The sequence below is a fragment of the Empidonax traillii genome, unplaced genomic scaffold (assembly GCF_003031625.1).
Source record: "Empidonax traillii isolate 1590-97213 ecotype Southwest subspecies unplaced genomic scaffold, ASM303162v1 scaffold14:size4059594, whole genome shotgun sequence".
Classification (NCBI taxonomy): Eukaryota; Metazoa; Chordata; class Aves; order Passeriformes; family Tyrannidae; genus Empidonax; species Empidonax traillii.
Window position 1 is genome coordinate 3,892,222 of NW_020955207.1, and position 21,284 is coordinate 3,913,505.

Sequence of the window (21,284 nt, forward strand, 5' to 3'; positions counted from 1 at the left end):
GCTGGAAGCTTTTAAGGAAAAATAAGATTAGGTATCTTAGTTATTTGGCTTCTATTACAAGAGGAAAGATTCTGTTTCTCAAAACCAGATTCATGTATAAAGTGTAAGATGCAGGCATGTTATAAGGAAGGTATGCAAGTAGATAATTTCCATTAGCCCTCTGACATTTTTGCACAGTCAGCTGGTTTCATTCAGCCCAGTTGTCCAAGAATAGCCAATATAGGGAGTGGTGAGAGCAGCAGCACCAGGACAGGAAAGAAGTATCAGCAACAGGAAGGCAACAAAAGGGACTTGAGGGATAAGGAAGGTACTGGGAAAAGGGAAGAAGAGATAACTATTTCTTATTTGGACTGGCACAGAACATTGTCTCCTCAATGCAGCTGAGATGAGACCACGGCAAGGCACAAGAGTAAACAAAAAGCTCAGTGGGTGTAGATTAAAACAGACACTGGTTTTAAAACTTAGTACTATTTCTAATTTTACTTATAAGGACAATCATTATATAAGCATATGTACTAAGCTGCCCAAGTTGGGGGACTGGGCTCCCTGTGCAGGAAAGGAGCCAGACAGGCAGCTTCACAGGACAACTTCGAGAACAGAAGCCCACTGCAGGCGATTCAGCATCCTTTAGCAACGCCCCTCCCCTGCCATTTAGGGATCCTCAACTCTAAATCAGGTACCTTAAATTATGGGAATGCCTCCTTTAGAGATAAAGGATCCAAGATAACTTTCCAAGACTACCTGAAAATAACTATTACCTATCCTGAACTATTTTACTGGCCGCAACACAAATATTATCAGGTAAAAGTCAAACTTGGAAGCTTTGTACATTTACTGTCTGAAACGTTTCTCTACAAGAATGCGCATAATTTATGTAAACATAAGACACAAAAAGTCAGAAGTTAGGGTTGTTTGTCAAAAAATGGTACAGTTCTGTTTTGATTAAGGATGGTGAGAGACAGCCAAACACACAAGCATTGTGGATAATCAATCTTCTTAAGATATGCAGATCCTCAAATTCAGCTCATTAAATGCATTAATTTTATAATATTTCCATTTAAATTTATCATCCTGTAAGTCTCTTCCCCCAGACGGATTCCACATAGCTGCTTTTCCCTTCCTTCTTCACTGATGAAGAACAGAATTACCAAGTCCAGGAGAGAGCCTCTGAGTTCAAAGATTTATTGCAACAGTACCTTGTGCTTCAACACGGCAACTGAAAACTATACTATTCCACTTACACATTAAATGTAACATACCTATTTTAGTGTCAAGAAAATTATCAAAATTGGTTTTTGCTGAGATGACTATAGGAATCTCCTGATTGGTAAGCAAATTCACAGCTGTCACTGAAGTGAGTGAGTCTGAAAACAAATGTAATGAAATGGTAAGAAAAATATGACAGAAGATATACTAAGAACATCACTTACCATTAGAATGCAGGTTATCTGAAACACACATGAATTTTAAATTACAATTTTCTTTTAAAAAGAAATAAAATGAAAAAATCATATTTCTAAAAAGCTCAGATATATTAATATGTTCAGTTAGTCAGATTGACAAATTTTCATGATTAGAAAACGTACTTATAACAAGCACCTGAGTAAGATCTGGATTACAATAAAAAAATTCAGCCTTTGACCAAAATTCAGGCCTTCTGCAAACTTGTATTAATTGGCTTTAGTAAGCCCTGATTTTTACACCAGCATACAATATTACAAAATTCCACCAAAAAAATCAGATAAAACAGTGGAACATATATCCTTATGACTAATTTCTCACAGAAGGACTACAAAGCATGTGAAATACTGACAACTGTTAAAAAGCCACCTAAGTAACGTACTGATTTGCAAACAGAATATTCATATTATTATTAGAGATGAGGAAGCCAGTGTCCACAAGGAAGGGGAGAAAGGAGAGAATCAAGGGTGAGAACTGTAATAAGCTCAAAGTGATGTACAATGTGCAACTTGGGAGGCTCAGCAAGAAGCAAACAAAATCTAAATACTCTAAGTTTTAAGGATTCAAACCCCAGATCACACTTTGGACCTATTTCTAACTTTTTCAGTGCCTTTCAGATGATTTAACAGATTTCACAGAGTATTCTGAGTTGGAAGGCACCCACAAGGATCATCAAGTCCAACTCTTTAGTGAATTGACCATATGGGGATTGAACACATGGACCTTGGTGTTCTTAGCACCATGCTCTAACCAACTGATGATAATTACAGTAATTAAAATATGGGCTGCTAAGAGCTTACTTTCACCTATTTTCACAGCTAAGCCTAGGAAAGTCTTAGGTTTGTATTGCAATGCATAAAAGTTGCTTGAAGTAAAGTAACAGCAATTTTGAGAACAGGGCTGCTGTATCTCATCACTCTTCTTAACACAAATGATATATTTATTTCTTTCTAATTAATAATTTTTCAAGTTTCAGATGTCTGAGATATTCCTATTATAAAGAAAATTTCCACATTCAAGCCACTGCACACAGCTCTCCTCCTCTGTTTAAAAAAGGTACAAAAGGAGTAATTCCATTCTCTAAAAGCAACTAACCAAAAAGCGTCATGAACAGGAAGCTGAGTGGGTAGGACAGTCTGCTTTTAAAAATAACTTCTCTCTTCTACCCAGCAATAATTTTGATCTATTGCTGGAACCCAGAATAATAACTCCAGTTTATGAAGGTGCTCTTTCCTGTGCTCATTTGCTCACATTATTATCATGATAACTGAAACGAGATGATATTACAGTTACAAATGTAAAAGAATCCATATTTATTGAGTATTTTATTGAGATAATGAACCACGTAAGGGTCAAATCTTTATCTCAGACACCTCATACCTAGAGGTGTCAAACTAGAAGACTTACCAGATTCTAAATTAACACAAATTTTTCTGGGCAAAAAAACTGAATGTTTGAAAACTGGTTGCTCCCATCTATTTGAATAATAATAGCCTAAAATACGCACCTATACTCCAAAAGTAAAGGTATTAGTTTTTATTAGTATTAATTTTCAGTTACCTAGTGAGAAAACAACTTTCTAAAATCTGCTCTAAAATATAAAAACATAAACTCCTAATTATTTAAATGAGAAAACAGTGAAGAAAGGGATTTACAAGACTATTGCCATTGAAAACAATTACACTTCATTAAATTAAAAACTGTAATGTTACTGGTGAATTTTTTTAAAAAATCTTGGTTAATGTGAAAATACGCTCTATACAAGGCCATCCAAAATTTCTTTTTATTTAAATGGCACCACTGGCCTTTCTTATGTACCACGGCTGAAATGCAAGGCTGAAAGTTCACGTAGGAATTCCTCTCCTTTATGTTCTCTTCTTTGGAAAATATCAGTCTGTGCCTCAAGAAATAATAAGAAATATTGGCCAATTTCAACTGAAGAATACATAGAAGTATATTTACAAGTAGCAGGTGTACACAAAAGGAGAGTTATGATCCTGGAATTGTTCCCCTCGAGGACTTATGGCCGTCATTATCCCAGCTGAGAGTGTCTTAACTTAGCTCAACCAAAAGGTTTAAGTTTACCGGTAACAGACACAAAAGAGTTTTTACAAGTATTTCCACTTAAAAACCAATACGAAAAGTATACTGTTGTCCTTATCAAAAGCACATTGCACTTGTGTGGTTTGGCTTAAAGCACAAAAACCAAGGTACAGGCACACGCATGGCTGTAGTTTCTCCAGTTAGTGCTTTCATTTGGCTCAACTGCAAGAACTGCACATTTGTTCTCCAAAATTCTCCAAGCTTTGCTCGCCTCTGAGACAAGGGCTCTATATACGCAACAAAATCAGGCTCTGTTTTGTTGTTTTGTTTTTTCTACTAGCAAGCAAACCTTTTCAAGGTTATAGAAATTAGGCACTCAAAAAAAAAAAGCAGGATCTGTGCAACCAACACATTTTCTCACAAGATTCCTGCTTCACCGCTGTTGACATCAGATGTTATACAGACAATGAAACCAGTAGGGGGGAAAAAAAATATTGACCACCAGTCTGATGTAGAAACAAAAAATATTCAGTATACATTGTATTTACTCTTGTAATTTTCAGGTTTTCCAAACAACAAAAAAATACTATGCCATGGATGCTAAATGCAGGCAGAAACGGTGGTAGGAGCCTTCAGAACGCAGTTAACAACATTAAAGAATTATCACTTATTTGTATCCTCTGTCACTTATTTGTATCCCCTGTACAAGTCATGAATAGGGATATTCTGAATTCACTCCATTAGTCTTGTATTAACTAAGGATCTGCACAGGAGAGCATTATTTTGCTGTCTATCCATGATCACTCTGCTCTGTATTTGCAATGTATTGCTCTCTTCATATTCCCCGTGACAGGAAGGAATCATCGTTGGTGCAAGAGTTGGTTCTGCTGTCTTTGTGCTAATGACAAATTACCATATAGACATGAGATTTTCCCATGGGCTGACACAGTCAAATTTGGACTATTCATTTCTGGTAAAAGCCTTACAGCCATTATAAAAAGAAGAATTCTAGCACAGCTGCTCTCACCACATCTGAAGCCAGGACAGGCTGGTGTGACACTGTGTGACATATACCAAGAATCAAAAGACCTGCTCCTTCTCAACAGGAACAGCTCCTGCTCAGCTTGACACACATTCTCTAAAGATCATTCTCCAAAACGGCTGCTCTTCTACAACAAAATGCAGTACGAGAAAAATATCACCTTTCCCTGCGATGAACTCCTTCTGAAAGACTTCCTTGAGACTGCTGTTACCATGCAGCAGCCTGTGAGTTGGTAAGATATATAAATGGGAAGCTCCATAAATGGCTTCAGGCGTATAGGTGTAAGCTGCTAGCTTCTCTCCTGTTACTTCACCATTAACCTGAAAAAGAGCAGAATAATTCCCACTGGAAGTGCAGTGGTTTTAGATTCCCCTTCCTTTTTACACAAATAATGAGTCTACATCACCTGTTCTGAATACTGAAGCCAGACACATTCCCACTATAGGAATTTTCCAGACTCAAACCTTGACAAAACTTACTTTTAAGGCCTTGAGGAAGTTACTTTACAGTCTTGCCTCAGTTTATCCAAATATATCTATAAAAATATAATACTGAATTCATATGTAATATGCATTGTGCTATTGAGCTAGATTCAACCCCTGGCTAAGCAACCTGGAATCCTTCTATTGGTTTTTAATATGTATGCCCTGTTTCCAAGAAATGAGATGTTACCTTTGAAATCTAAAGAGAATTTCATATTTTTTCAGCCACCATATGGCTTTCCACCATATGAAGTCAGTGTTGCGACTTATGTACAGAAATAAACCAATAAGAGGTGGCACAACATTTAAACAACTGGACATAAAAATTAGTAATAACCTTCAAAGACTGCTTAAGAATTACCACCTGGAACTATCAACAAGGTTTATATCTTAGGTCAACTAACTGCGGAGTGTATGGGGGTCTTAGAAGAAGATTTTTTTCTGTAATAAGCATTAAATTTTCAGAAATAATTGATAAAAACAACCTAAATACAAAAAGGCACCTTCTAGCAGGGTGCAAATCAGAGGTATTTAGAAGGTTTAAACTATCTCAATTTGAAGTTCCCAAAGATGCAGTATTTTAAAATAAGAAGTCACTTTTAAATGCTAGAGCAGAGTAAATTAGCACAATAAAGCTTTGAAGCACAAGGGCTGAAATTTGATCAGTCTCTGAAAAATCTCTCCTGTCACTATCATATAAATGAAACCTTTTGCCTCTCTTCAGAAAAACGGGAAAATCTGAAGTCCTTCTGAAGACAATTATAATTTTCTTCAGGTTTATTTTTCCTTCACCTTCTTTCTTTTCATCTAGACTTCTTTGTAGCTCCACCACTACCAAATGGTGTGTTTTTCTTTATTTTTATTATTGTATATAGTAAATTAAATAATCGACAAATGTAAGGAAAATAATTTGCCTGAGGTCAGCCTGGGCCTGACAGAGAAGATGCCGTGCAGAGAGGAGCAAAAGTCCAGCTAGATCCCAGCTGACCTGTGCAGTTGATATTTGTCTTGGCTCTGCTCCCTAAGTGTCCTGGCTTCCAGGAAAGCTTATTAATTGGCATGTATTTTGGCATAAATACACACAGCCAATTTGCATCCATTTGAACACACAAACCCATTCCTAAGGAGGATAGCGAGGAGTATCCCTTCAACCCACAAGCGGTGTTCTTCAGGAATCTGTCCTGGTCTGGGCATGAATATTGTAATAACCTTTAGCAGGTTTCAAGCTTTTGATACCTGAAAATCCATTCCCACCACCAAGCATTTCAGAGGTTACAGTTAGCCCAGCCAAGAGAGCAGCAACTGAAATTTCTGACTTACCTTTAGCAAGAAGTCAAGCGAGCAACCAACGCAGTCACCTATCCAATTTGCTTGCATTTCTTTGATACCATACCACTCAGGGAGATCAGACAAAGCATCAAACATAGCCTAAAGCAATAAAAGGAAGAATTAGGAAAGAATTCAGCTTTTATAAGCATACAAATTAATACTACAGGTTTAGTTATAACTACAAGTGAAATGGTAGGGTGCTGGTAGAAGAGGAGGCTCAGGGGTGACCCTATCACTCTCTACAACTACCAGAAGGAGGTGGGCATTGGCCTCTTCTCCCAGGTAATAAGTGACAGGACCAGAGGAAATGGCCTCAAGTTGTGGCAGGGGAGGTTTAGGTTGGATATTGGGAAAAACTTTCTCATGGAAAGGGCCGTCAAACATTGGAAAAGGCAGCCCAGGGAAGCACTTGAGTGACCATCTCTGTGGGTATTTAAAAGGCCCACAGACACGGTGCTTAGGGACAGGGATTAGCGATGGACTTGGCAGTGCTGGGTTACTGGTTGGACATGAGGATCTCAAAGGTCTTTCCCAACCTAAATGATTCTATATTATGCAGCAGAGAAGAAATTAAGTGGTGTTTCCTTCACTAGCCATAATTCCAACAGCCAACATATACTTCCACGTATATTTATACTCAACAAGAGATGTAACTATATATTTATGTGCTTTCTAATGGGTGGCATGGAAGCATAATGGACTATTCCAAATCAACTAATGTTTGTCCAAACAATTTGATTTTAATACTGTCCAAACAGTATGATTTTAATAAATTAAATCTATAAACAAGTAAAGGAGAAGACAAAGGGACAGATAACTCAAAGCTCATCTCATTTTTCACTTCATAACACTTCACATTTTTGTTATGACTGTCCAAAATCTTTACTTTGGCAGAAGTACAGCCAGAGGCATGAGTCACTCGGACAGATGGTGAATATGCTGAACTATTACAGTTAAAATCTAAGAATAAGGCAACATGTTGAATAATTTCTCCTTCAGCTGTGACGCCCAACATCAAATGTGCAAGCTCTTTATTATCCCATTAACTGCTAACAACCTGCAGGGATGGACAGTAGCTCCTATGTGCTGCTCCAGCTAAACAGTAGGTAGTCAGATAATTAGTGAATGTAGAATCTTTTTCAAGAACGTGTTTCAAGTTGTGTTTTAATGACATTCTTAAATAATTTCAAAGTGAAATGCATAAAAGATACTGTAAGAATTATTTTCTAGTTACTTCTCTTGTATATCTATCATTCAGAACACAACAAAAGGCATGTCCTTCGTAAATCATAACATCACACTACCACTTGGGACTATTATTGCTTTCTACATCTTTAAGAATCAAACTGATTTATTGATGATTTATAAATAAAAGAATGGTAGAGTTTTGGAAGGGTTTTTTTTTAATAAAGTTTAACCAGTTTTAGCTCACAGTTGCAAGCATACCATATCACAGAGAATTCCAAGTTCTCAATATTCTCACTAATTGCAGTATTGCTACAGAGACTACTGAGCTTTATCTGCCATGAACCATCCATGTACATATATACATCTACCAAAGAATAATGAGTAGCTAGAGGTATATATAGAGAGAGATACAGACACAATACTTGGATATATTCATTGCAAGATTTTATGCATTTTAGAAAGAATGAAATTGTGCCGATGCATGCAGAACTGGCTGGACACATCAGTACATTTTTATAAATCCTCCTGCTTGGATATTCATTCAAATTTACATTATATTTTGCTGGCAGAAGCAGCCAAATGTGCATGTGCTCTGCTGAAACTGTATAGTCTGTAATTGCTTGCCAGCAAAATTTTCTATATGTTTTTTCACTGCAGGATTAATACACCAAGATCATCAATACTAGTGTGATAATTATTTTACTCTAATTCATTGGCCTTATTATAAGCCACAGGCCACAGTTTAACTTTGCCCAGTTCTTCTCTTGATAATGCAATTGCTTGCTGCAGCAAAATACAGTAAGAGCCAACTTGACTTCAACTCAATGAAGACAACTAAACTTATTCTGTGTGATGACACAGCCTAGCAGGGTTTGCAAACACAAACCCTTCACATTCTAATTTGCACATAAACAGTAGTATAGTGTGATACAAAAAAAAAACCAAACCACACAAACAAAAAAAACCTTAAAAAATTTTAATATGGAATTGTGTTTCACAGTTCTTCACACTCAATGCATTACTTTGGTCTCTTGTAACGGCTACAAATAGCAGACAAAGCAGAAAACGAACATGTAAACCACAAACACTTTAACTAGTGTCACAGAGGCAAAAAAATATAGAGAATGCATACTGCTAGCATATTAATAAGTGTTTCTGAATGGTAAATTAACCTAGGATACTCACTAGCAGGAAAGTAGAGAAACATTAATTCTTACACACATGAATGCCCTTGTACATTCAAAATTCATCCATGCAAATTAGGAGCTTTTAAAAAATCGCTTAATGAAAACCCTTTAAAAAAAAAATTCATTTTCAAATCCAATTGCACCCTGCAAAAATAGAAACCCATAAATATATGTTCAAACTGTTATTAATTTTAAAAAATTGCAGGTTGACTGTTTGGGTATATGAAACTCTTGACCAACACTAGCATAGAAATTCCTGAATATCACAAACTAGTGTTTGGAAAGTAAAATATTAACTCCATGAATTTTGCTTCCATGTTCTTTTTTAAAACCCCTGCCATGTTTGGTAGAACATCTGAATCATTGAATTAGCCCCATGAATTCTGCAATTTGCCAACCCTGGCAGTGTTCAAGGACAGGTTGGATGAGGCCTTGAGCCACCTGGTCTCGTGGGAGGTGTCCCTGCTCATGGCAAGGGCTGTTGGGATTAGATGGTCTTTATGGTACATTCTAGCCCCTCAACATGTTTCCTTAAACAAAAATTCTGATCCTTAATAACATGTATATAACTCCTAGTTATCATGCCACAAGTTTATTAACCAGGTTTGTTAACACAGAGAAGACAATCGACAAGAGGATTCCCAGCACACAGGAAAATAAATTGAAGTAAAACCGTGTTGGATTGTGGAGGGGCCAAAGAACAGCAGCAGCATTACGATCCAGTAAGCAGAGAGTGATAAGATTATCAAATAAACTCAATTTTCAAACTTCTGATGATGACTTAATAGTGAGAAATTTGGAAACATTAGGTAGCATAGCCCTTCTGCTTTCATTTTTCATTACTCAGGAAGAGACAAGAACACTTCGAATGCAAATGTCTAATTACAGGAGAAATTACTCCCATCTTAATTAAACACAAGTCAGGGAATAGCATAAATACATTTTGGCAGTCTTTCAGATCTAAAGATAGACAGGTTGAGGAAAAAGCTAAAGAATTCAAAGCTATGTTCAGGGATGAGAATGACTTCAAGGCCCTAATACTTGGAGAAGAAGAAGATTGAGGATAAACTAATGTTTCACAGGACCGCTTTACTCTTTCAGAACACACAGAAAATTCTGGCACAGCTAGAAGATGAAAGTCAACCAGCTCAGATGATCAGAAAGTCACAAAATCAAGACAAGTTTGCTGAAATTTCATCACAGACGATGATGACCAAGTCTGAAACTAGAAGCAACACATTTGCACGTGGAAAACTGATCTCACATATCGAGCTGTTTAGTCTGCTGAAGATTACGCCAGAAACAGAACTTCAGTTAAGCAATCTTCAGGCAAAAAAGTGTCCATAAAACCCCTGCTTGTAGTTCAAAGAGGGAGGATTCTGCTGAGCATCTAAAAAATTCAATCTCTGACTTTGTGAAGTAAAATTTTTAGTAGATGAATACTTGCTATGATTTCATAGCGAGAGTATCTCAACTCTTCTATAACTGTAAATGAAATAAAGTGAAAAATCTAAACATAAGCTATGAAGTCAAATGTATACTCTTTTTTCAGTGAAGACACTTTAATGAAGTTTGACACATTTGCAAGAAAACAAGACTAAAATAAAAAGGTCAGCAAAAGGTTGCATTTCAAAAGAATTCAATTCATTAGCAAAATAAAATTGCATTCTACTGTATTACAATAAAATTAAAAAGTTTTTTTTCTGAGGAAGAGTCAAATAAATATGCAAGCTCTGTTTGGATTAAAATTAAATTCTTCACTTTATTTGATCAAACTCCCAAAAGAGTAACCAAACATTAAAATAAAGATTACATGAAATCATTTAATACAACTTAATATATTACCTAAAGTAGAGAAAATAAAAGTTGGGCTGCCCACTGTTTTATTTTGCACTCTATTGCACAGTTCCAACTGTGATTATGCGGTACAGCTTCTGCTGGTATTTAATCTCTTCTTGTTTTATTACTCTTTTTTCCTCCAGTATTTTCTGTCTGTACTATTGTAGGTCACTCTTGACTTTTATTTCCCATGTGTGAAGAATACTGAAAACATACATTAAATAGGAGCAATAACACAGATAGTGTTTATACTTCAAATTCTTTCTCATAAATGCCTGGACTGTCAGCAGTTTTCCATTTCTTTACCCTAAAATTTATGGGCAACAAACACCTCTGATTTGGTTACGTAGAAGTGAGGCAAATAAATGATTCCTCAAAAGTGAAAAGCAAAGCCATCATTATTCTCCAGATTTGCTCTTCAGGGCTGTTCTCTGCTTAAATTACCAAAGTGAAGACACTCCCTTTTCAATATGATGAACGGTATCTTTGTGATGAGTAATTGATTTCATAAATAAAAAAGCTCTTTAAAAACATTTGTTATCATTTTTAGTAGTACTGAGCATTCACTGTTTTGATTTATCTTATACCAACAGGAACTTAAATTGATTTGATGATATTGCTGTATCATCAAATGAGATGCTGTGTTTAAACAAAGGTGGAAAGACCAGCCTGGTCTGGATGTCCACAAACAACTTTCTGTCTCGCCAAGCTGACAAAATAGGTGTCATTTTCTATTAATGAAGTGTTAAGCAAGCTGAGGAGCCAGTGCCCTTGGTCCCTGTCCAGAAGAGAGCTCTCAGCCTGACTCAAGAGGAAGAGTTTCAAAGTGAGGTTTATCAGGCCTGTTCTGCTGGAAGAAGACAACTATGAACTAGATCCCAAGGGTAGGAAAGGAATAAAACCACACATAAAGAATGAAAAACTAACGAGCCAGCATTTCAGTTCTCAGTGGTGAGGCATTACTTCATGCTATGAAAAAGCCTAAGTTCTGACAAGGCTCTTAAAATCCTAAAATGCAGTAGTTCTATTTCATTACATTTCATTACTGTTCTGCTTAGTATTAAGAAATAAAATAGAAAATTTAAAAAAATCAAGCAAAACACAAATATATTAAATAATTCCAAATCTATTCAGACCAGATACAGCACAAAGCAGAGAAAAGCTGGAGAAGAACTGGTGGATCATTTCTTCTGTTCCCCTCACAGTCAGCACCATGCCCAACACCCATGTTCCTGCACTCCACAGAATACAGGATAGCTTTGTCTCTAAATGTCTGTACAAAAAATATTATCTAAGAAAGGGTACTACTTATCTGTATGGCAGCTGTAAATTACAACAGCATAATTTTGTTGGTCCTGTTACGTTCCCCAGTATTTGAATTAAACATGCTAGGCTGGGCAATAAAGGGAGATGAGTTAAGGCAAAACTTGCAGTTTTAAAGTTGTTTCTATTCAATTTTCTTCAAGAAAAGATTATTTTCCAGTCATTTGGATGATTTTTGTGAAGTGAAATATGTTAAAACAGAAGAACAGAGACTATAATAAGACTAACCTTACTGATTCTGATTTGAGGGCTCAGCTGACCATGCCTAAAAAACCCCATAATAGCAACTTACAGGTACATGCAGAAAATACTAACATTTACAGATAGATTTTCCAATGAAAATGCCTACAGATTCAGCTGGGTAACCATAGCAACTAAATGTTTTAGCTTAAACATCTTAAATGCACAGACAACAATTTGAATAATAATGCCATCAGTTAAGGCATAGGCATTATACTTTTATCAAAGAAATCTGTCAAAAGAAAAATAACAATTAAAATGTTCTTTAAAAATCCGTAAAAGCTGCTAGACCATTTCATATGTACTTTACAGTTTAAAAAATGGGTCATGATTACTTTATGACTTTACATAACGAAAATGCTTTCTGCTAAGCATTTAAAAGCATGGTCAATATTTTTGCTCTTTGAAAAATATTCATTGCTGATAGTAAATTGCCATGTCAGCCAACACTGCTTTGTTTGCATTTTTTACTGCAAGGAAGGAATATGAGCTGGTGCAGTAACAATAAGGAAATCAAAGCAAATCCACAGGAGATGATTCCTCTCAACAGATCAGACATCTGAAAAATAGTGTGTGTAGGAATGAAACACTGAGTCCTGTAACACACATGACTTCACAGCCCATTACTGATCATGTAATTCCTTGTTGTTATTTGAAGCATTACAGATGACGATTACTCTGACTAGTTTTTATTTTTATTAAGGTTGTGAGACACAAGGAAAACATCAAATGATAAATGGGTAAAAGAGAGAAACACAGATAACTAGAATGATTATCAATATACAGTATAAATAGGCTGAATAGTTACAACAAAATAATTTGTGGATGTTCCAAGTAGAAAATAAGTTATATCCATACATATTCAGTCATTATTGCTAGCTGGTAATTTGCAGGATGAATTAAGGGATAGCAGATTCATTAAATATCTCTTAAATGGAACTCTGTCTACGAAACAAGGTTATGAAAGAAAGAGTTATATTTTCCTCTTACACAGGAGAGGAGCGAGTTACCAAAACTAAAGATATTTTCCAACATACTTTCCTACTATGTCAACTTACAGAAAACTCAGGTATAACTTTGGGAAGGAATAGGGAACAGATCTGCAGACAGCCTTGTTCCAGAAAAACGACAAAGAAGGTGGTGACATTTGGTCTCCAATTTCTGTAAACTTTTCAGAAAAAATATTAGTCACTATTGAAGGTGCAAGCAAAAGGTGATCAGAATCAAATGGCTTCCCCCACGATATACCAAAAGCAAACAAAAGCCTCACTGTAGAAAGACAAGTGGGACACTCATAAAATACTAACCCTCTAAGTCTGAAAGTAGCCAAAGTGGGGAAAAAAAATACTTATCTTCCCCAAAAGGTGCAAGGATTAAATCACTATCTGATAATTTCTTGGTACCTTCCAATTTTTTAATTTCAAAATAAAAAGTAGTTAAAATTCAGTGGTTAACAGAAATCTAGACATACAGCTCACCGAGAGCCTGATCCACTTAGCTCTCTCCTTTTTCCCAAACGTAGGAGAAGCATCTTGCACAAGGAAGGATTAAATCTGCTCTGTGCTCATGAACTTGTCCAACTTGTGAGAAAATACTGAATGATTTTGACCACACTAATCTGACACCATCTTGACCTTCTGGACACCTTCTAAAGAAGCAGAACTGGATGAAAGTTGTTCAACGGCCAATTGACTCAGGGAATAAAGAGCTCAGGGCAAGACAAGTTCTGGAAGGGCAAACTTCTATTTCTATTAGTGTTTTATTGCAAAAAAATGTCAACTGTGAATTTGAAATCCCTAGGCCTGCTACAGATCTTTATAATGTCTTCTCAGATGTCCCTTTTACAGGGGTACAGGTATGCCAGGAGTCTGGCATATCGCTTATCATAAGTAACCTTCACCATATAAGCTTAGCTTGGATATAAATGCTCTGTACCAGCGCAGCATCCTAAGCCTTCAGGAACCTGAAAATAATTGCAGCAGAATTATTATACACATATTCATGGTGAGCCCCAAACAACTGACAAAAAAAGGGAAACAAGATCCATAAAGAACCTAAATGTATTTATTCATCATGAGAAGCACAAATATCTGAAGTCTCTGAACTGGGAAGAATTTCAGGAAAAGAAAGTTGTACTGGTAGTGGTTCTGGTCCATTACATAAGCCAGGAAAATTTCTTTATGGAAGTATGTGTCTTCAAAATCAGGAGACATGCTGAAGTGAAGGTATCATCACCACTAATGCTATCATCCTGAAATCTTATTAGTGATTAAAGATCTTTAACTTTTTGAAGTTAAAGAGATGTCTCTACCCTTCACACCTACTAGGAGTAGCTCCATAAAATCTGAGCCCTCCACTCCAAGACGAAAGGCTCTGTAAACAATAAAGGTAAAGGAACATCTCCCTCTCAAAGCCCGGTCTCCTGGCAAGGGCTTTTGAAAAGAGGTGAGGAAGAAGGTTTAAGGAGTAGGCTAGGAAAATTGATTGCTGTAACCACGGTGTTCAACAATGTAGGACAATGCAGATTCAAATCAACTGTCAGCAGCCTGAATCCAAAGAGAAAGTAAACAACAAAAACATATTTGGAAGGAAGGACTCATGGCTTTTACCACTCCTTGAAAAGTACTGGGGTAATTGCCATAAGGAATGAAGAAATGTGTACAAAGTTGAGTTTCAAGGATAATTAGTCAAGACATTTGGAAAGAGGAGCCAAAGCTGTAGCATTTAAGATCTGTTATTTGACTTCTGTCAAAATTCTGTTGTGAAGCTTCCTGATTATGTCAGTGTGGGCACAGAGTTTCTAAGAGATTGAAAGACTTAGCCAGTATTAGCTCAGATGTGGCCTCCCTCTGAGGGATTGTCTTTAGTTGTGGCTTGCAGTTCATGGGCACTCAGTGCTGTATGGCCATAAGAGTCTTCTTCAGAAAGTAAGACACAATATGCTATGTTACCTAATCTCTTGTAACTTGAAAAAAATTAAAACAACTACAAAAAAAGGGAATTTATTTGTCCTAACCTTCCAAGAATGAAATACTTCTAATACCAGATATTAGACTTTGTATAGCAGAGTCCGGTAATCTGCTCTTCTTATTTGAAGGTTTGGGAATTAAAAAAAAGTAATACTTCTCCCTCTACAACCAAATGTTTTAAGCCCTTGCCAAAAGAAGCAAAGTGAGACTGAAAGTGTGCCAGAACCATAGCAACAAAAAATGGGAGTCAGTGGAGGGTGAGTAAAAAGGAAAATCCAAACCACCTGCCGATACTTGGTAGCATCTGTCACTGTAAAAGAAGTGGGAGAACATGAAGGCAATGCTTGCCAAAGCACTTGAGCTCGAAGCAATATGGCATCATTCATGGATCTGGCTGTATCAGCTAGCATAGACCCTACAGAATACCAGCCATGAACAGAACAAAATTTTGGGAAACCTTTACAGAGAACTGTAGAGTACTCAACTGTCCTCTGTAGCAATGCTTTAAGATTTTGTAGGGGTTTATATAAAAGTTCACCCCCAAATGAAAAGCAGAAGCAGCTCTCATTCCTGATACTACTAAAATGGTCAAGAGCAAAAAGGTCACTTGCACATTTACCCTTCATGTAGGCAAAGCATATGGTAGTCTCCTGAGGTGACATCCTTGGCGGGGAAGATGAGGGGGTGTTGTAGAGGCAAAAGTTCCTACTTATTAGAGGGTGACATGTTGGAGACGTGATAATTCCAAGGGATGATGCCTTTCCTGTACCAGCATTTCTAGAGGGTGAATATTGAGCAAAGGCAATAATCCTGTAAGCCAAGGGTATTTTCAAGGTTACTGAAAAGCTCCTCAGTCTTGTCGTTTGGTCGTGACGAGTAAAACTTTATGGCTGATTCACTCCTCTTAGAGGGACATAAGAAGAGAAAAGTGATTTGGTGTAAGCATGGATACAGTCCAGAAATACCAGTAATTACTTCCTACAACCCTTATAAAGATAATAGACAGAAGATAGTAAAGGTAGAAACTCTAATGAAGCTCCAGCCTTAAAATGAGGCAAAAAGTGACTCGGTGGAGACCCTGAACTATCACAAAGGTCATAAAACATAAAATCTGGTGGCAAAGGCACCAAAAAAAGCTCAGAACATTGTGATCATTTTGTGATTGTGCAGACAAAATCCATTTTTCCTTCAGCTATAGCAAATGTTCCCTCTTTACTGCCAGAACAGACAGCACAATCAGAAAACATGCATCTCAAGTACCTCTCTGTGTATAAAGAATCAAAGCACCACACAGGATATCTAAAGTTTTTCTCTTTTTTTATGAATGGACCTAGAGTGAGACATTCTTCTCTCTGGATGAGTGGAAATTTATTTTCTTGAATATAAGACTCATGAAAAGGACCAAAGATGAATTTTTAACATTTTCCTGGGAATAACTTTCTCAATCTGTACTTGAAGTCTTAATACACAAAATACTCAGATGGAATAGAAGCTTCACCCAGACAAAAGAAGAAGTTGATACTTTCATCTCAGAGAGTATAAAGTCAAAACTTTTGTTGAATTCATAGGTGTGGAAGTTATACTGTCCCACCACAATCAAAATCTGAGCTCAGAACAAAAAAGGGGATTTAAACAACTTGAAACTATACTTTTTGAATTACGGATAATCAACTAGAGTACACTATGAAGTGAAGTAAAATAAAAGGTCCAGGTGAATCTTCAATAAAGAGAAGGAAACCATAAAGAACTATGGTTCAGACATAGTTGGAAATGAATGCTGGGTGACAGGCTGTACTCAAAGCCCACAGGTCCAATAAGCCAAGTAGGCAAACAGTTTTCCAGTTCAAAAGACTGCACAGCTTTACACTCAAAATATACAGAAAAGCACTTGGTAAACTACATCATTGTGTGAATTCAGAATTCATTCACCTCTAATTTATACTTTTTGATTTCTTCAAAACTTAATCCCACACCAATTACCAATTCTTCAAGAGGTGAACAGAAAGATTTCAGGGATAAGCAATTTTTATATACACACATACACAGCAATGGGTCCCATATATTATTATACAATTATATATTACACAAACATGTATATGTAAAAGACCCCACTCAGCTTGATTAATATTTCTGGATGAAAAGTCACCTCTTTAAGTGCTACCATCATTTCCAAAAACTGTATTCTCATACCTTTGCATAAGCAGTTGTCTTGATAAACCACTGTTTGAGGTATTTCTGTTCCACCTTTGCTCCTGAACGCCACGAGCAACCATTGTCATCCACCTGTTCATTAGCTAGAACAGTCTGATCCACTGGATCCCAATTAACCAAGGCCTAAAAAAAGTTACAGGAAGAAAAAAAAAAACATTTTCAGCACCTCTTTAAAAAATAGAATCATACTTTTAAGATACCAAAAGAATTATCCAGAAGTATACCTCGGACCTCTGAGTTTTCTACATTTTTATAGCATCCATTTAAATCAGCAACATGGATTCAGCTGAAGATGTGTTGAATATTCATCTTCTCAGAACTCAAAAGACCCAAGAATGCAGTTGGCAGCGTTTTTCTAGTCTAATCCAGCTAGCAAGAGAGGCTGACACTTGACTGCTTGGCTGTTAAATAAGTAAGTGTTCCGATTGACTATAATGCAAATGATATAGTCTGATGCTTAAAAGCTCTTCACTACCAATCCAAAAGTGTTGAGTCAGACTGAAGGGGATTAATAAAAAAGATGTCCACTTTGAGAAGACAGAATCACAAAGAGGTTGTATAATGGTCAACTATGTTTCAAGTGAAAGAGTTGATATTATCTGCACATAACTTCTGTCCGCTGTGTGAATTACTTTTGGAATCACCTTTCCTTGTCAACACAAATGCATTACAGAAAAGTTAAAGTGCAATAAATCTTAGTGTTCAACTGCACAAACCTTGTTTTTTGAGCGTTAATCAAAATCCCAGACATAGTATATTATTTATATCTTATAGTATAACCTGAGTATATATATAGTGTTGAACAATTTAGCTGATCACTCACCATAAAGGATATAAGATCACAAAAGAATCCTACCAGTCATTCCAAGAGTGTTGTTAAATGTTAGACATTAAATTTAAAAAGTGAAGAAAAAACCTATAATCAAAGCAATAAAGAAGAGTAATCCAGTATACTGAGTGTTAATTAGTATTTGAGCTAAATCAGACTGACTGAAAAACAGTAGCTCCATAGAGTTTTAATACATTAAACATCTTTTCAAAATCTCAAATGCACTCTTTGGGTAAGAAAAGGACTTAGTATCTCAATCAAAAACTAATCACTGTCCTCATATTGCTTACGTTACATTTTATCTATCACCTATCACCTTCTGAAGTGCCCCATTTATGAAATCAGTAGCTGAAAGGTCTTGTCTTTGAATTTTTAAAGTTACATTTTGTTCCTTCCATCTCTCACAGACTTTGGACTAATATCTAGAACCTGGCTAATAAATTAAATCTTTAGTTCCTACTTATACCTCACAAAGGCAACTTCTTGACAATGACAGCCTCTGAAACTATGACCCCAGGAAGCTGCTGAAAGTCATCTACACAAAGAAGGCACAATGCAAGAGTGTACAGAGCACACCAATTATTTCAGTCTCCTCGCTATGCCAATGTAGACCATATGCTTTTAAGATAGGATTTGCCTCGTCCAACTTCAGGTATCTACAGCATAAGTATCTCCAGGCTTGGTGTCTCTGGGTCCACAACAGATTACAGGTATCTAATCAAAAGCACAGGGTCAGGGCAGGTATTATCCTCAACGAGACACCCACATCTGGCCAGGTCAACATTCTCTACAGAACATTGACTAGATCAGCACTGCAGGAAAAAGAAAGAGAATTTTGCTACGGCAAATAAAGGTGCCTTTTATGGATGATGCAGCACCCAGACAGACTTGTTAATCCTCCATAATTGCAATTCCTGGACATACTGAGTCTGTGTCTCCCTGCCAGGGTAATTTCTGGTCAGACACACATACTCCTGGCATGGAGTGTTAACTAGGCTAACGCTCTACTTGTCTTATTCTTATTGTCCCAGTAAGGCTATGAATTATTTCTTTGTACCCAAAATGAAATTGTAATAAAGGAGACTTAAAGCTGTGCAAAAGTACTGCTTAATATATATTGCAGATAAACTGACAACATGAGATTAATATATGCTTTAAGTATATATGACTGTTCGAAGAGACCCAGGGTTATGGGCTCTCTCTACCATCTGTTTCCTGCCAAAAAGCAACTGGTTCATATCCACCCGAGATTATATCCCCTACAGGTTGACAGATGCTGATTTAAGTCCTCAAACTGATCCTTGACTTGAAAGCAGATGGAAGTTGGAAGCAGATTCAATCACTGGTACCCAAACACCTCCAGGATCCCACAGTACTTGGAGCCTACATGCAAAATTTATTTTGTATATCATCACTGCTTGGAATGAAGCAGCAAGCCTTGTGCTTTTCAGATTCACTTGGGGTCACTTGTCAAGCAAATAAATTTACATATAAAAATGTATTTGTTATGGCAAAGACGGGTTTAATTTTTTTTATTACAAACAAAAATAATTACACAAGAAAAAAAAATAAAAAACCCCAACCAAATCCATCTTGTTAGTACATATCACATATTGAGGTTTATGGCTGGTTATCATTTACGATCTCTAAGTACATCTTGCCTATGCAAATGGGAGAAGTAGCTCAGTAACACCTTGCCATCTTAAATGCTACCTTTCACCATCAGTGTCTTTCTCTGGGTTCAGAGAATAATTACAGTACATCCTTAATTATATCCTATGTGGTTTCCTGGTTTCTATAAAATACAAATGAAATATCAAATCATATTTAAAAAATCTTAGTTCCCATTTTAAGTTAGAAACATTCACTAAATTGCTGCTTTGTTTAAATGCAGCTGTTCAGGTATTTTGGAACTGCATTGCCTTGGCTATACAGTGAGTTCTCTGGACTACTCATTTAACATCTTTGTTTAACCTCCTGCCTAAGAAATGAACTGAACCCTTCATTTTTCAGATAGCCTGATACATGTTATTTACAAAATATTATAGTTTCTTAATGTACTGCTAGCAGATAAACAGCTGTGATAGTCTTATGGCATCTAGCATTTCTGTAATACTTTAGAGATCACAAATAGGGTTCAGGAATAGGACAGCTATGCACCCAATCTCCAATTGTCATATCCAACCCCATCAGTTCTGAGACAGTGCCACAATAATGTTATACACATAAATAATCTCACTGCTGAACAGACTCCTAATGATCACAATGTCATATATTTTCATGAGGGAAGTTAAGATCTGTAGAAAATTATATATTAAAGCCAGGAAACAAACTAATAAAAGCTATAGTCTGATCCTGCACATCAATGCAAATCTCTGACAATAAACACTTCTGATTTGACTTGTTACAATGCCCATTCATGTTGGTTTATTAGTTAGTTACATATAAAATGTGTTACATATAAAATGTAGTTATATATAACGTTATTTCTATTTTGAATGATTTAAAGTTAATAGAGCACAATCCACTGAATGAATGTGAATGGACAATCTGGAAATGTGCCACTGACACAAATAACTTAAATTTGTGTAGCTGCAAAACATTAAAGTTCAAAGTTTGCACCTACCTCTTTTTGATACACTATCCCAGCTTCAAAAAGTTTAAGAAAGAGATACTGTGTCCATTTGTAGTACTCTGGCAAGCAAGTGGTTACTTCCTGTAGAAATTAAACAAAATTAAAATTCCTGTATTTTCTTACATTGTTTTAACATAGACAGTTAACTCAAGAGTGTATAATATATTCCACAGAGAAAACATGACTGTTTCTTCATGTGTGTGTTCACCTACAAACCTCATTTTTGTAACGATTACAATTAGTGATATTCACCTGTACACGAACCCAGAGAACACAGGCTCTCTGTGGGTTAGATGTGCAAAGAAAAGTTCCCCTCTTAACATGGAATATAAGAATCCTGTAACATTAATGCTGATAGATACAAGAACAGAAGATGAACGGAAATGGGCACAGCTGCCTGAGCTGGGAAACAGATAAAACCAGAAAAAAAAGACCTCTGTCAAAGAAGCCATCCTAGCCAGGTTGCCTTTTCCTTCTGTTGCTCAGCGATGAAAAGCAGGAACAGA

The 21,284-nt window shown here is 36.4% G+C and overlaps 1 protein-coding gene across 2 annotated transcripts in view; it reads right to left on the reverse strand.

Annotated features, from left to right (window-relative positions):
* LARS2 (leucyl-tRNA synthetase 2, mitochondrial) overlaps positions 1 to 21,284 on the reverse strand; it is an 85,617-nt gene that overhangs the window by 39,200 nt on the left and 25,133 nt on the right. For both annotated transcript variants that reach the window (XM_027892429.1, XM_027892439.1), the window contains exons 6-10: positions 20,770 to 20,859; positions 17,294 to 17,437; positions 6,349 to 6,456; positions 4,707 to 4,866; positions 1,260 to 1,364 (exon numbers count right to left, since the gene is read on the reverse strand). In XM_027892429.1, the coding sequence (XP_027748230.1) occupies positions 1,260 to 1,364; positions 4,707 to 4,866; positions 6,349 to 6,456; positions 17,294 to 17,437; positions 20,770 to 20,859 (607 nt within the window). The remainder of the gene's footprint in view (positions 1 to 1,259; positions 1,365 to 4,706; positions 4,867 to 6,348; positions 6,457 to 17,293; positions 17,438 to 20,769; positions 20,860 to 21,284) is intronic.